A 15,037-nucleotide genomic window follows, 5' to 3' on the forward strand; every position below is an offset into this window, starting at 1 on the left:
GGTCAGAGTTACTTGGCTAGTGGTGATCTTTTTTTCCTCAATTCCTTCTGTCAACCTTTGTTTGGTGAATACCCACCATCTGAAGAACGGTGACAGCAAGATGGTGGTAAAATATCCATATATGACCATGTAGACTTACACGTTAACCAAACCAAACAAAACACAAAATGAAGATGAGGTCCCGGCTGCCATGATCCTACGAAACGGCAGTTGACCAGTCAAGGAGGTGACAGCAGGCTTTCCTGAGGAATGTCACTTGAGCCTCTCTTATTGAGCTGTAATTCATGTACAATGCAGTGTGGGGTTTCTTCATACGTTCACCGAGTTGGGCAGCGATCACCATTCTCTTATTCCAGGGCATTTTCCTCTTCCCCAAAGAAACCCCAAACCCATGGTCACTCTACATCTCTTCTTCCCCAAGCCCTATGCAACCATCATACACTTTCTGCCACTACGAAGTGGCCTGTTCTGGATTTTCATATAGGTGGCATCCTACAAGTGTGGCCTTTCATGACTGGCTCCTTTCACTTAGCGTAATGTTTTCTGTGTTCGTCCACGTTGTAGCACATACCAGCACTTGGCGAATCTCTACTATCCTGTAGTGCAGATAGACCACACTTTCTTTATCCATTCATCACACGATGGGCATTTGGGCTCTCTGTGCTTCCTGGCTATTGCAAATAATCCCTCTGTGAACATTGACGTACAAGGAAGTGCTGATGGACGGAAGCGCTTTGACTTCTGAGATATTTAATACAAGTTGTTGTTTCAGGTTTCAGAAAAAAATTTCAGGAGTGGCTCCCACCTTTCTAGTTGGACAGTGTGATCGATGGTGACGCCAGGAGTCACTGACTTATTTAACGTTCAAGCTGGGCTTTTGTTCCAACTCTACGACCTAACCTATATTAGTCTCGGGTGCATTATGTAACCTTTCACTGGACAAACGCTTGAAGACCCAGTAGTTGCCAGAATTGTCCATTTTCAGCTGGGACGAGTGGTAATAAATACCAAGATTGATGGCCTCTCTAGAATAATTGCCACAGGCCAGGTGCTGGTCTCCAGATCTTATGATTATGCCATGGCACCCTACACTGGTCTCATAAGGGAGGTATTAATATCCCCATTTCATAGATGAACAAACCACCATAGAAGGGGAGACGGGGCTAAAATTAGGTTTACGGAGAAAGCAATGAGCCAAACATCAGTTCCAAAGGAAGTTCACAAATAGAAACTTTTTTTCTAATTATCACTTATAGGACACGTATGAGAGGAGTTTCTGGTTGGAGGTAAAACACGAGTTTTTGATGTGTTGAATTTGAGGTCCCTGTGACACTTTAAGGTGGTGAGCTTGACACGAGAGCCTGGGATCTTGGGGAAGAAGTCAGTGCCACAGAGGGAGATTTGGAACTCTAGGTCCCAGATGTGATTTGAGTCCATGGGAGGAGAGGTGGCCGAGGAAGACCTGAATTCAACTGCAGACTTACCCTCCTGGGGCTGCCTACCCTTTCTGAAAACCTACAGCCCAGGAGCATAGTCTGTCCTTTGAGGGTAATGCATCGGTCTGAGCTCAGCAAATAGAGGTTGTTCAGATCTCAAGGTCTGCTTCCTGTGGTTTTAATACAGGTCTCTTAATACCTGTCCCTGATACACAATAATGGAGTTTAAGATTTAGAACTTCTCTGTAGAGACTTTATGTAGAGATAGTAATGCCCTTATACACCTATACCGAGAGAGTCTTGCTACCTTTCTTTAAAGATAATACTATTACCTGCAAATGTAAAGACCCAGGATTGGAGGGGTTTTTCATGGTACTGAGTACCTATCAGATGTCAGAGACTATTGAAGAGGCTGGAGGTATGGAGGTAAAGTTGTTTCATACAACTTAAATCACAGTCTAGAGGCTAGACAATAACGGGATGCATAAAAAATTGCTGTTTAAGAAAAGTGCTGGGATAAAAATAAAACCAGATCATGGGAAGGAATTATGGTTTTTTAATGACAATGGTGACCATTAATCATTTCTGCCAGGCCCTGTGCAAATAAATTTTGAAGGCACATTCTCTCTTTCACATCCTCTTCAAGTGTTGTGATAAATATTTATCTCATTGCCGACATGGGGAAACTGAGGCTCAGAAACTGACACCATACAGTAGAACATGGAATTTCAAGCAGGATCTGTCTGACTTCAAGGGCCATGCTTGCCTCTTTGGGCAGAGCAGGATCCCCATGCGTGGAGGTCTTTCTCCGCGGTAGCCCAGAGCCTGGAGATGCACGCCTGTCTCGCAAGCCTAGAACTCAGGGCCATGGCGCACACATCCTCAGCTCCCCCAAGCCTCTCTGTCTTTCAGAGACCACATTGGAGTGTTTGGCGTAGACTATTCATTTAACAAATACTGGAGTGTCCGCAGGGTCAAGGCATTATCATAAATAATAAAGACAACGGTAAATAACAAAGTCCCCGCGTAGAGTCTACTGAGGGGAGAAAGACAGTAAGCCAACAAAAACGTAATGTGGTAGGTAGTAAGTGCTGAGAAGAAAGATGGGGCCAAAGGGACAAACAGAGCTAGCTAGCAGGCTGTTCATAAGCTTTGAGGAAGTGATCTCTGAATGAGGGGTGGAGCCAGTTATCAGCACACTGCTAGGAAGGAGCAAAAGACTGATTCAGGGTCCATTGGTTCTAGATCCAGGGTTTTGGGGTTTGTTCTGTTTTGCCTTTTCCTAAACTCCAGACTTTCTTCAAATGTTGTTTCCTGTTTTTCTTCTCTCTTCAAGACCTGTCCAGCTTGGGCCGTGGAGGTAACACGGGGGACTACCAGGGCTATGTGATGACAAAATTTGCTACAAAGTTGGATGAATACCCTGGTTTTGAAAAACTTGCCTCTCACTGTCCAGAAATGCAAACGTTGCTTGCTGCTTTTGATCCAGACCAGAGGGGCTTCCAGCCTCATACCGTGGTTTTGCACGGAAAATCAGGAATCGGGAAATCCACTTTGGCTAGAAGGGTCCTGCTCTACTGGGCACGGGGTGAACTCTACCAGGGCATGTTCTCCTACGCCTTCTTCCTCCGTGCCAGAAACATGCAATGCATGAGGGAGGCCAGCTTTGCAGAGTTAATTTCCAGAGAGCGGCCAGACTTCCAGGTTCCAATGATGGACATCATGTCCCAACCAGAAAGGCTCTTGTTTGTCATTGATGGTTTCGATGACCTGGACTTTGCCTTCCAAGACAATGACACAAATCTCTGTGAAGACTGGGCAGACAAACAACCCACGTCTGTTGTGATGTGTAGCCTGCTGAAGAAAGTCCTGCTCCCTGAGTCCTACCTGATGATCACCATCAGAGACACGGGCATAGAGAAGCTCAAATCCATGCTCACGTCGCCCCGTTACCTGTTCGTTGGGGGCATCTCCGTGGAGAAGAGGATCCAGCTATTCCTTCGGCACACAAAGAACGAGCATCAGAAGACGCAAATCCTGCATTCGGTGGTGGCCAACCACCCCCTGTTTGACGAGTGCCAAGTCCCCGTCGTGGGGTCGATCATCTGCGAGGCTCTGAATCTGCAGGAGGCATCGGGAAAGAGCCTCCCCCCTACCTGCCAAACCCTCACGGGCTTGTATGCCACCTTCGTGTTCCATCAGCTCACTCCACGAGATGCACCCCGGCGCTGTCTCAACCAGGAAGAGAGAGCCGTCCTGAAGAGCCTGTGCCTCGTGGCTGTGCAGGGAGTGTGGAACAGAAGGTTTGTGTTTTATGGAGACGACCTCAGTGTTCACAGACTCCAGGAGTCGGAGCTCTCTGCTCTGTTTCACATGAACATTCTCCTCCAAGATGGTGGCCACGAAAGGTGCTACACGTTCCCGCACGTCAGCCTCCAGGAGTTCTGTGCCGCCCTGTACTACGTTCTGGAAGGACTGGAAACGGAGGGGAATCCCTACCCTGTGTTCATGGAGAGCCTGAGGACTTTGGTGGACCTCAAAGAGATCAGCTCCAATGCCCACCTGCTCCAGATGAAGCGTTTCTTGTTTGGCCTCATGAGCAAAGAGGTGACGGGGGCTCTGGAAGTCCTGCTTGGACGTCGCGTCCGCCTGGCCGTGAAGCAGAGGCTTCTGAGCTGGATCTCTCTGCTGGGGCAACAGGCCAGCACCCCCGCCCCACCAGACTTGCTGGACGCCTTCCACTGTCTTTTCGAGACTCAAGACGACGAGTTTGTTTGCTCGGCATTGAACAGCTTCCGTGAAGTGTGGCTTCCGATAAACCGCCGGATGGATTTGATGGTGTCCTCTTTCTGTCTGCAGCGCTGTCGGTATTTGCAGAAGATTCGGATGGATGTCCGTGAGAGCTTCTCAAAGGAGGAGTTCACTGAGGCACAGGCTCTCACTCCCCAAGGGTGAGTCCTTCATTTTATTTTTTTATTTTGCCATTTTAGTCTTTTTTTCTTCCTATCTTTATTTTATTTTCTTATGCTCAATTGGCCGACATATAATACATCATTAGTTTTTGATGTGGTGTTCGACGATTCATTAGTTGCATATAACACCCAGTGCCCATAACCACATGTGCCCTCTTTTTTTAAGATTTTATTTTTTAGAGAGAGAGCACAGCAAGGGAAGGGGCAAAAGGAGAGGGAGAAGCAGATTCCCCACTGAGCAGGAGCCCGATGCAGGACTCGATCCCAGGATCCTGGGATCATGACCCGAGCCGAAGACAGATGCTTAACTGACTGAGCCGCCCAGGTGCCCCTTCCTTCCCATCTTTATGGAGATATAATTGACAAACGAAAATTGTACATATTTCAGATGGACAACCTGGTAAAACAATCACCATGATTAAGCTAATTAGCATATCCATCACCTCACATAGTTACCATTCTCTCGTGTGTGTGTGTGTGTGTGTGTGTGTGTATGCGTGCGTGCGTGCGTGCCACATTGTCTTTACTATCCCTCAGCCATCAGTGGACATTCAGGTTGTTTCCGTGTCTTGGCTGTAGGGAATGATAGTGCACAGATGTCTTCAGGGTCCTGATTTCAGTGATTACTGGATCATACAGTAGCTCTACGTTTAATTTTTTGAGTGACTTCCACACTGTTTTCTGCAGCAGCTGCACCATTTTACACTCAAGGGGGAGTTAGATCTAAGGGCAACCCCACTGAAGATGTGGTAACCCCACATCACCTCGGTAGGTACCCCACGGGCTGTTACGACATTCAGGAGGCAGGGCGGGTGAGTGTGCATTCAAAGCACAAAGCAGCATCACTGAATCGGCCTCGGGACCTCCGAGGCCATCCCCGTGTCACCAGAACAGACTGGTTATGTCCCCTGACACTGTCATGACAGTTGCTCGTGTGGAACCCCATCCCGTGGAAGCCAGTGTTGATCTCCTTCTCCAATGTAGGACGCCCATGAGGACCCTTGCCCATGAGTGCTGGGACAGTCTCTGCTTTGCGCTCAGCACCCACCCAAGCCTGCGCCAGCTCGACCTGAGTGGCAGCGTCCTGAACGAACGGGCCATGAAGACCCTCTGCATGAGCCTGAGGCAGCCAACCTGTAAAGTACAGAGTCTGATGTAAGGCTATCTGGCCCCCCGTACACACCCCTTTGTGTGCCTATGTCACTGCTCTCTTCTCCCGCCCACCAGAAGAGACCCATCTAAGAATGTGGGCGGAGGGGATAACTGCTGTGGAAGATACAGGAACCAAGTTCCCAAAAGCTCACAATAGGGAGAAACTAAAGACTCTGTGAAGGGATTATCGAGGCAGGTTCATTCACTCCGGGTATTGAAGGATGAATAGGAGTTGGTTAGAGACAAAGTTGCAGGGAGCTCATTGCAGGCAAAGGGGTAGAGCGTGAGGCCATTGCAAGGTCAAAGTACTTGACTTACGGGAGGCTTTCAATCAGTTCTTAATGCTTTTAGGGTATTAACAAGGTAACAAATATTTGAATACCCAGTAAGGTCCTGGGCCTGTGGTAGGCCCCAGGGTACTCACCAAGCACCTGGAGTAGGAGGGGAAGCGCTAGTTCTGCCACAGACAAAGGTTCTGTTCTGGACTCTTCCCTCCAAGACCGCTAGCAGCATATGCGACACCCAAGACTAGAGCGAGTGGCCTTCTCCGTGCAAACATCTTCCCCTTCTTGCCTCTTCGATCTCTTCCCTCATTCGTTTCCGTAAGCTGGACTGTGCCAGGGAGGCTGGCAAGGCCAGAGTCTTGACAGTGCCCTGTTCACCTCTGTCCTGCACCAAACCCCTCCACTGGCTTTACCCTGGTGCTTCCCCCAGGAACCCCTGCTCTCAGCCCTTGCCCTGCGGCGATGAGCCTGTCTGTGCCATCACCGTATGGAATGCAGCAGTAACGCGTCATAATGGTAACGAGATTCGGTGTTACAAGGGTTTTAAGTAAATCCTCTGATGCCTCTTCAACTTCCTATTTCCCTAATTACTCACAAACTTCCCACGCAATGACATGTATATATTGGCAAACGACTGTTTTTAATCCCAATGGTGTCACGATCTATATATTCTTCTGACATTTGACCTTTTTCTCCAGCCTGAACTTGACCATATCTCTTTATCGTTCTGTTCTTTTTAAGATTTTAAGTAATCTCTCTACCCAGTGAGGGGCTCGAACTCATGACCCTGAGATCAGGAGTCACATGGTCTTCCGACAGAGCCAGCCAGGCGCCCCTGTGCTCTGTCCTTAATGGACTGACTGTATGTCATTCTTCAGCATAACTCTCTCGTTCAGCTCTTTGTTGAGTGTCTGTCTCCCCATGAGATCAAACTCCGTGGGAACGTGGAGAATTCGCATCGCTTAATACTGCTTCCAGGGCCTGATGCATCCTAGATGCTCAGGATTGTTGCTTTCAGATTAAATAAACGTGGGGCCCCCGCTGGCTCAGTGGGTGGAGCGTGCAACTCTCGATCTCGGGATTATGGGTTCGAGGCCCACACTGGGTGTAGAGTCACTGATAAGATCTTAAAAATCTTTGAGATTACGTAGATGCAAACAGTGACAGGTAAGACAGCTGGAATGGGAGAAGAGGGGAACTGGGAAAATTGGGATACAGCTGTCACCTGTGTCGCGCGCGTATTTTCTGCTTTCTCTCGGGTAGATTTAAAGGGGCGCAGGGTACCCGGGGCCTTCGTCATCTCTGGATCACGCTCATTACCAACCGTAATATTAAATACCTGAACTTGGAGAGCACTCACCTGAAAGCTGCGGACCTGACAATGGCCTGCGAAGCGTTAAGACACCCCAGCTGCTTACTAGAGTCTCTGAGGTACGTCCTGGGTGTGGCTTCTGCATTTCCGGTTTTGCCACTGTCGTCTTTCCTTTTTAAATCCTTGTTCACAGCAAGCTGCAAACCTATCAGAGAGAAGAGGGCAATCTGGAGGGGGGGGTGGTGGTTGCGCAACTGTGTGTAGGCACTCCACGCCTCCCCTCTGCACGTACAGGTGGTCAAGGTGATAAGCTTTATTATGCATCTTTTACTACAATGAAATTGTAACTTTCCATGTTCGTAAAGATAATAAAAGAATTAGGTGACAGGAACCCTTGGGGCAATTCTCTCGGTGTTGTATCTTACGTGACCACAGTACAACGTCAGACCCAGGATGTTGACACGAACGCGTGGATGTCCTTCTGTGTCTGTTTGTCACGAGTAAGATTCATAAAACCACGCCATGCCCACGATCGAGTGCCAAAGCCCTGTTCCCTTTTCCAGCCACACCATCCCTAATCCCTGGAAATAACGGATGTTTTCCATCTCCATGATTTTGTCATTTGGACAATGCTTGATAAGTGAAATCATACAGTATGTCCCTGTCTTGAGATTGGCTTTTTTCTTTTTTTTTTTTTAATTTGTTTTGGTGGGGTTTTTTTGTTTTTGTTTTTGGGAGGGGGGAGGGGAGGGAGAGGGAGAGAATCTTAAACAAACTCCACGCTTAGTGTGGAGCTGGATTTGGGGCTCGAGCTCACAACCCTGAGATCGGGACCTGAGCCAAAATCAGGAGTCAGATGCTTAACTGACTGAGCCACCCAGGCGCCCCCAAGATTGGCTTTTTTTCAATCAGTAAATGCCCCTCAGATCCACGATCCATGTTCTTCTGTTGGCAATCGCACGTTCATTTCTCGTGCTGAGTACCATTCAGTAGGACAGAGACAGCACGGTGAGTGTAGACATTGACCTGTCCAGGGACGTTTCGGTCATTTGCAGTGTGGGGCTGTTACCGCGGTTTGTAGATCCTGGGCATGGGTTTTGTCGATTAGACTAACTTGGTCTAACGACACTGCTACCGCATGCTTACGGTACGCTCGAGACTGAGAAGCTCTGTTTTGAGCTTTAATTGACACAGAGCAACTGCGGACCAGTATTTCGCTTTGCACCACACACATTTTTGCTCCGTAAACTGCGAGCTGCCATCCCAAGCCAGGGTCATCGAGATGACGTTCTGGAGAGGAAGACAAACAATAAGCAAGTGCAAACAGTCCTGAGAAAGAAGGAAATCCTGCCATTTGCCACCACATCTCTGGACCTTGAGGACACTATGCAAACTGAGATAAGTCAGAGAAAGACAAACACCATATGATCTCACATATGGAATCTTAAAAAAAGCTGAACTCATAAAAACAGAGTGAAGCGGTGTTTATCAGGGACTAGGGGGGTGGGGGAAAGTAGAAATATGTTGTTGAAAGGTCCAGACTTGCAACTAGTAGGTAAGTAGGTCCCGGAGACCTAGCACGCGGTATAATAATTATAGACAACAATATTATAAACGGAAAACTTGCTAAGAGACTAGATCTTAATTATTTCCACCACAAAAAAGCAATAACGATGTGACCTGATAGAGATGCTAATACTACAAGGGCAATCATACCGCCATACATAAATGTCTCAAACCAACATGCTTATACCTTAAACTTCTGCAATATGGCATGTCAGATATACTTCGATTTTTTTTTAAAGAGCAACTATATGGTGATCATTGCTATGCATGAAATAGTGCTGCAGAGGGGGATTCGGGTGGGGTGGGGTGGGGTGGGGTGGGACAGGCACCGTTCAGTAAGGTTGTGAGCCTGGCTAACTCCGTAGAGGTGACATTCAGGAGACCCGAATGAAAAATTGAACCACATAAAGATGTGGGGTTGGGGTTGGGGATGAGGGGGGTGGTGCAAACACAAGGAAGAGCAAATGCTCAGACCCTAAGCCTACAGCCAACAGCTTCCAGAAGTCAGCAAAACAGCTGGAGTCGCTGGTGCACAGGGAGATGGGTTGTTTTGGGGGGAGAAATGAGAACGTGTTTCACGTTGTTTATCTCTGCAGGTTGGATCACTGCGGACTAACCCCTGCCTGTTGCCTGGTGATCTCCCAGATCCTTGTTACATCCATCAGCCTAAAATTTCTCAGCCTGGTGGGAAATGAGGTGGCAAACGAGGGGATAAGTTCTCTCTGCGACGCCCTGACAGCCTCACAGGGCGCCCTGCAGAAGCTGGTGTGAGTTGCACTTTTTTCCACCAGGGTTCCTTTCTCTGAGCTGATGCAGCCCAAATGGTGGGGAAGGAGGGAGGGGAATTAGTGGGTGCCTAAGCCAAGGGTTAGAATGGGAGTTCTGACCCCATGGGAATGCCCCAATATGGAGGTATTAAAAAAAAAGAAAAAGAAAAAAGACCCAGTAAAAACATCTGTGTCTTTGCTACCAAACTCTGAACAATATAAAAATCTAGGTGTAGTAGGGAGGGCACGTATTGCATGGTGCACTGGGTGTTACATGCAACTAATGAATCATCGAACTTTACATCGGAAACCGGGGATGTACTGTATGGTGACTGACATAATATAATAAAAAATCATTAAAAAAAAAATCTAGGGGAGAAGCCAAACGCGTAGAATCAGAGAAAAGAACGTTAGCTGCCAGGGATTGCGGCTGGGGAGAGAAATGGGGAGAGGGTGGTTAAAGGGTACAGACATACGGTTAAAAGACAAGTTTTGGGGATCCCTAACCATTCTGCTTAGAGTTAGCAGTGCTGTGTTATATACTGGAAAGTTCACCGATGCCAAAATAAAGGAGCCTTAGCTTATGGCCGGAGCTGCCGTCTATGGCGTCCTTGAACACAGGCTCTGTGCTGAGTGTTCTAGTGCCATTAATGCCATCTTCACAACCTGCCAGGTAGGAATTATTTTCACCCCATTCGCAGATAAGGAAAACAGAATCCAGAAGAAGGGAAATCTCTTGTCTAGAGTCACATAGGGAATAAAAGGCAAAGGCTTTTTATAAATAAAATAAAAGGCTAAAACATGAGCTCCAGCTTGATACCTAAGGCTTGGAAATCTCCCCCTTGATGACCTACAATCTGGGCAAAGTTGTTTCCCCCACCACTCCCAACGCATGCCGTGTCAATAACATCCCTCTTCCATGGGGAGTTTGAGTCTAAAGTCATAGCAAAAAATGAAAACAAAATGGCACAAATTATCCTTTAAAGTCCTGAGGGGGGCGGAATCACATTAGAAGCCAGCATACCTTGTTCCCTCAGTCTGTATGGGAGGGAAAAACTTTCCCTCTAACCTCTTAGGTTCAATGTCTGAGGCCTGCAAATTAAACTGATGATTTATAGGAGAAAGGGCATACATATTTTATTGATACTACTTTTTTTTTTAATGTGCAGGGAGGCTTCCCAGAAAAGATGTTAGAAACCCAAAGAAGTAGTTAGACTCAAGCTTATATATCATTTTAACAAAGTTATGCTAAATTGTGGAGAAGTGACTAGATAAAGGCATTTGGAGCTTCTAGGGGCTGAAAAATTGTGGGTACGTGACTAGGAAGTATATGAGGGGACCTGATAAAGGTTATATGATGACTCATCTCCGTGCCTTGTCTGTCTCTGGTGACAAGGGTCATTCTCTCACTGGTACGAAAGAGGAGGGACACACATACAAGGGAAATGCATGCCCTGTTTTTAGGAGATGAGGGACAGCAAAGAGCCCTTCCAGTGTCTGCTTTTTTGGTTACTTTCAGCTTAAGTTCATCCTTATGCCAAGATGGCATATTTCAGGCTTATATATCCTGACCCCCTTCTAATCCAACCCAGCCAGTATTTCTTTTTTTTTTTAATTTTTTTTATTATATTATGTTAGTCACCATACAGTACATCCCTGGTTTCTGATGCAAAGTTCAATGATTCATTAGTTGCATATAACACCCAGTGCTCCATGCAATACGTGCCCTCCTTACTACCCATCACCAGTCTATTTCTTCATCGAAATAAATCACCATCAGTAATATGGAGTAAATGCTTGTTTTTGCACTGGTCTAAGCACTTGAGATGTGCTAATTCATTTAACTCTGCCAGAATCCCATGAGAGAAGTACTATGGAATTCTTGTTTTCAAGTGCTGTTGTGTATTAAGCTTGGAGGAACAGATGGAGTAGGGAGGTCACCTTCTAAATAGGGAGGTCCCTAATCTCGCCCACACCTCACACCGTAGCACATGTGAGGAGCAAGGACACCTGGATGGGGAGCAAGGTGGCCTTGTCCGTGTGTCTCCCCTTGTGGGTGACGGCAGATCTAGTCACCCCCATTATTTAGAATATCGGCATTGGGTTTGCAAGTTAAATGCAAGACACAGTGTGACATCACCGCGTGTCTGCAAGGGCTTGGTCAGTCTTGGGGCGGCATTTCTTTCCCTTCCTTGCAAGGGAGGGAGGGAGGGAACCTCCGGAGGAGACCTCATCCTTTCGTTCCTGGGGCTCTCTCCTTGCAGACTGGGGAACTGCGGCCTCACAGCTGCCGGCTGCCAGGACCTGGCCTCAGCCCTCATCAGCAGCCAGAGTTTGACGCACCTGTGCCTGTCGAGCAACAGCCTGGGGAGCGAAGGCGTGAATCTGTTGGGTCGAGCCATGAAGTTCCCCAACTGTGGGCTACAGAGGCTGATGTGAGTCCCGCGCGCGTCCCTGGGAGGTCTGCATTGCTTTATCACAAACAGCATGTACCATTCGCCAAGCTCAAAGCAGTGCGAGCACAGTTGTCACCACGAGGGAACAGATAAGGGCTGCATCCTTAAGATAAGGAGCCGATTTCCTCCTTCCATGGAAAATTCCATCTCTGCCCGTTTTCTTACAGTGGGAAGTCATCGTTCATCCAGATACAGGCGGTTCTCGTTATTTCTTGCAGTTATGTTCTGTAAAGTCACCACAGACACCAAACCACTGCTCCCGGGGAGACACAGGGTTGGACCCATGCGAGCCTCTGGTCCCATTGTCACCAACCAACCAGGACCTAACCTTGGGTTTCCGTTGAAAGACCCCTTGTTTAATACGTATCGTTGACTCATTCACCTTGAGCTCAGGGCCGACCTCGCCATAGCTCGTGGCTGAATGAAGCTCATTGATGAAGCATTGTCTCTACTCACACAGCACAGCCTTCCTGGGCACAGGAACGCCGGACAGCACTTTAGCTCCCCAAGTTAGCTCCCCAAGTTAGCTCCCCAAGTTAGCTCCTCACGTTAGCCCCTCACGTTAGCCCCTCATGTTAGCCCCACTTCTTACACAACAAAATCACCAACAAAAACCACAAGAATGTGAAAAACGTGGCACTAACTGGATCATGAAAAGGATACTTGTTTACAATGAATTTGAAGCGAGTTCAGCCTCAGCGGGGAGCTAGATATGTTTCTCTGCTCTGCACATGCATGCGTGTCCGTGAAGGACCACGAGCACCACGAGTATGGATTTGGGGGGTAGAGAATAAATTTTAGCAAACAGACAAACGTGCAAACACAGAATCCATGAATAATGAGGATCGGCCATATTCATTAAGCACCTGCCGTGGGCGAACACTGCTGGTCACTAGTGAGGCAGAGGTGAGCCACGTGGTCCCTAAGTGCACTGAGCTTAGGTTCTGGTAGGGGGAGCTGGATAACTGAGGTTTCCGGATGCTGGTAATGGCGACACAGGGTTGGCGGCCACAGAGGTGGTGTCCCCGCACTCCAGACAGTACCACGTGCTCAGCGAGGGGATGCCGTGTACTCCGGCTAGCGCACAGCAAGGGGTCTCTCTAACTGCTTTAAAAACTGCCACCCCATTGCCAGGTCACTCTTCTAGCCTACGTCTTTGGTCTGGTGGTGAAAAGAAAAGATTCGTTACACCTGTTCCCCACTCTCAGCCTGCCTTGCTGGGGTCACTTTACTTTCTGCCATTTCACCCCGTTGACCGATTAGTTCACCAGTAACTATAAATAATTTTTTAAAAATCAACATATGTTAATGGTCTACCTGTAGCCAGAAATTCTGTGAAGAATACAACTTCAATTACAGGTCTGCCTTGTGGGTTCCAAGGTTCCTTGGTGAATAAGTGACGGGAAGAGGCTGAGTATGGCAGACAGAACAGTGACCCCCCCCCCGAGATGTCCACGTCCTAATCCCTGTGAAATGTAAACTCCAGGGCAAAAGGGACTTTGCGGGGGTGATCAAGTGAAGGATCTTGAGATGGGAAATGATCTTGGATTATCTGAGTAGTCTGATGGAATCAAAGCGGTTTTTATGAGGGAAAGGAGGAGAAGTGGGAGAGGAGAGGTGGAAACAGGATATAATTGCTGACTGCAGTCCAGGAGCCAAGACTACGAGCACCCCATAAAAGCTACAAAAGACAAGAAAACCAATTCTCCCCTGGAGCCTCCAGAAGGAACACAGCCCTCCTGACACCTCGATTTTCACCTCAGTGAAAATCCGCTGACCTCCAGATCTGTAAGATAATAAATGTGGGTTTTAAGCCACTGAGTCTGTGGTAATTCGTTACAGCAGCAATGGGAAAGGGACACATCGAGTACGAAGGAAAAGTCACAAGAGGGTCTCGAATGGCATCCGACGCGTGTGCTATGCCAGACGTCACCCAGGCACTTCAGGGCCGTCCTGTTACCCAAGCCGAAACCCCCCGCAGTGCCCCTTACGTAACCCCCTCCCAGAAGAGGAGCACACTGAGGCCAGCAGAAGCAGCTTACCCAAGGCGATGCCAAGTCACGGGTATGACTGTCCTCTTTCCCTTGTGTGTGCCCGCAGACTAAACGAATGCGACCTGGATGTCACCGGCTGTGGCTTTCTTGCGTTTGCACTCATGGGCAACAAGCATCTGACACATCTGAGCCTTAGCAGGAACCCCGTGGCAGACGACGGGGTGAACCTTCTCTGCGAGGTCCTGATGGAACCATCTTGTCACCTCCAGGACCTGGAGTAAGTTTCGATGGTTGTTGGGGGTCAGCTCCACCATATTGGGGGCTGGGGTTCCTAGAAAGTCCAGAGATGTGACCAAAAATTAGTCCTTGAGTCAACTGATGCTCACGTTTTCACATGTTTGCCACAGTGAGCGTGGGAAGGACACGGAAATGAGTCCAGACACGAGCCCCACGGCAGGATTTTTGGAGCTTAGGTCACCCTCGATTTCTAAAACCTGTTCACGTCTCAGAAGACCTCTTCTTGCCCTAAGTTACTCTTCAGCTGTTCATTCTGTGTGTAGGGTGGAGATGGAAGGGCTTTCTCTCAATACCCTCTCCCTCTGGGGCTCAAATTTCTTTACCTTTTATGGAAATGTTTCTATTTAATAAGAGTCTTCCATCCTTAAACAGACTATAGGAAAGTTAAAAGATCTCAATGAGCAGAAATAAATCTCCAATCTAACAACCAAGCAGTAGATGCTGTTGATACTTTGGCAAATTCCTCCTGGATGCGTGTGACAAAGAAAGGATCCCAGCTGTTACCACTGAAAGCATTCTTGCCACATGGAGGCACAGGGCTTTAAATATTTCACGTGTCTGGCTCATGCAGTTCCCCTACTGATCATTGCCAGGGGAAACCGGAACTCCCCAGCAGCCAAGACCTTGTTTTGGTCTCACGTTCTGTCCCTTAAGGACCTGCAGACCATAATCGTACACAAAGTACGGTATGCTATTCCATTTAATGATACATCATAACGTTAAAAATCCCCTAAAGCTGGGGGCGCCTGGGTGGCACAGCGGTTGAGCGTCTGACTTCAGCTCAGGGCGTGATCCCGGCGT

General features: G+C 48.0%; 1 protein-coding gene and 1 long non-coding RNA gene across 6 annotated transcripts in view; one reads left to right on the forward strand and one right to left on the reverse strand.

The window, feature by feature from the left end:
• The window catches only part of LOC148108338 (uncharacterized), a 51,760-nt gene that overhangs the window by 26,945 nt on the left and 9,778 nt on the right, over positions 1 to 15,037 (reverse strand). For all 5 annotated transcript variants that reach the window (XR_015720821.1, XR_015720823.1, XR_015720824.1 and 2 more), the window contains 2 exons: positions 13,988 to 14,270; positions 7,205 to 7,361 (listed from right to left, as the gene is read on the reverse strand). This is a non-coding gene — a long non-coding RNA (uncharacterized LOC148108338). The remainder of the gene's footprint in view (positions 1 to 7,204; positions 7,362 to 13,987; positions 14,271 to 15,037) is intronic.
• NLRP5 (NLR family pyrin domain containing 5) overlaps positions 1 to 15,037 on the forward strand; it is a 31,042-nt gene that overhangs the window by 11,472 nt on the left and 4,533 nt on the right. The window contains exons 5-10 of the mRNA XM_045774251.2: positions 2,773 to 4,387; positions 5,393 to 5,563; positions 7,108 to 7,275; positions 9,319 to 9,489; positions 11,754 to 11,924; positions 14,046 to 14,216. Of these exons, the coding sequence (XP_045630207.2) occupies positions 2,773 to 4,387; positions 5,393 to 5,563; positions 7,108 to 7,275; positions 9,319 to 9,489; positions 11,754 to 11,924; positions 14,046 to 14,216 (2,467 nt within the window). The remainder of the gene's footprint in view (positions 1 to 2,772; positions 4,388 to 5,392; positions 5,564 to 7,107; positions 7,276 to 9,318; positions 9,490 to 11,753; positions 11,925 to 14,045; positions 14,217 to 15,037) is intronic.

Source organism: Ursus americanus, chromosome 21 (assembly GCF_024610735.1).
Source record: "Ursus americanus isolate L20-20 chromosome 21, mUrsAme1.1.p, whole genome shotgun sequence".
Taxonomy (NCBI): Eukaryota; Metazoa; Chordata; class Mammalia; order Carnivora; family Ursidae; genus Ursus; species Ursus americanus.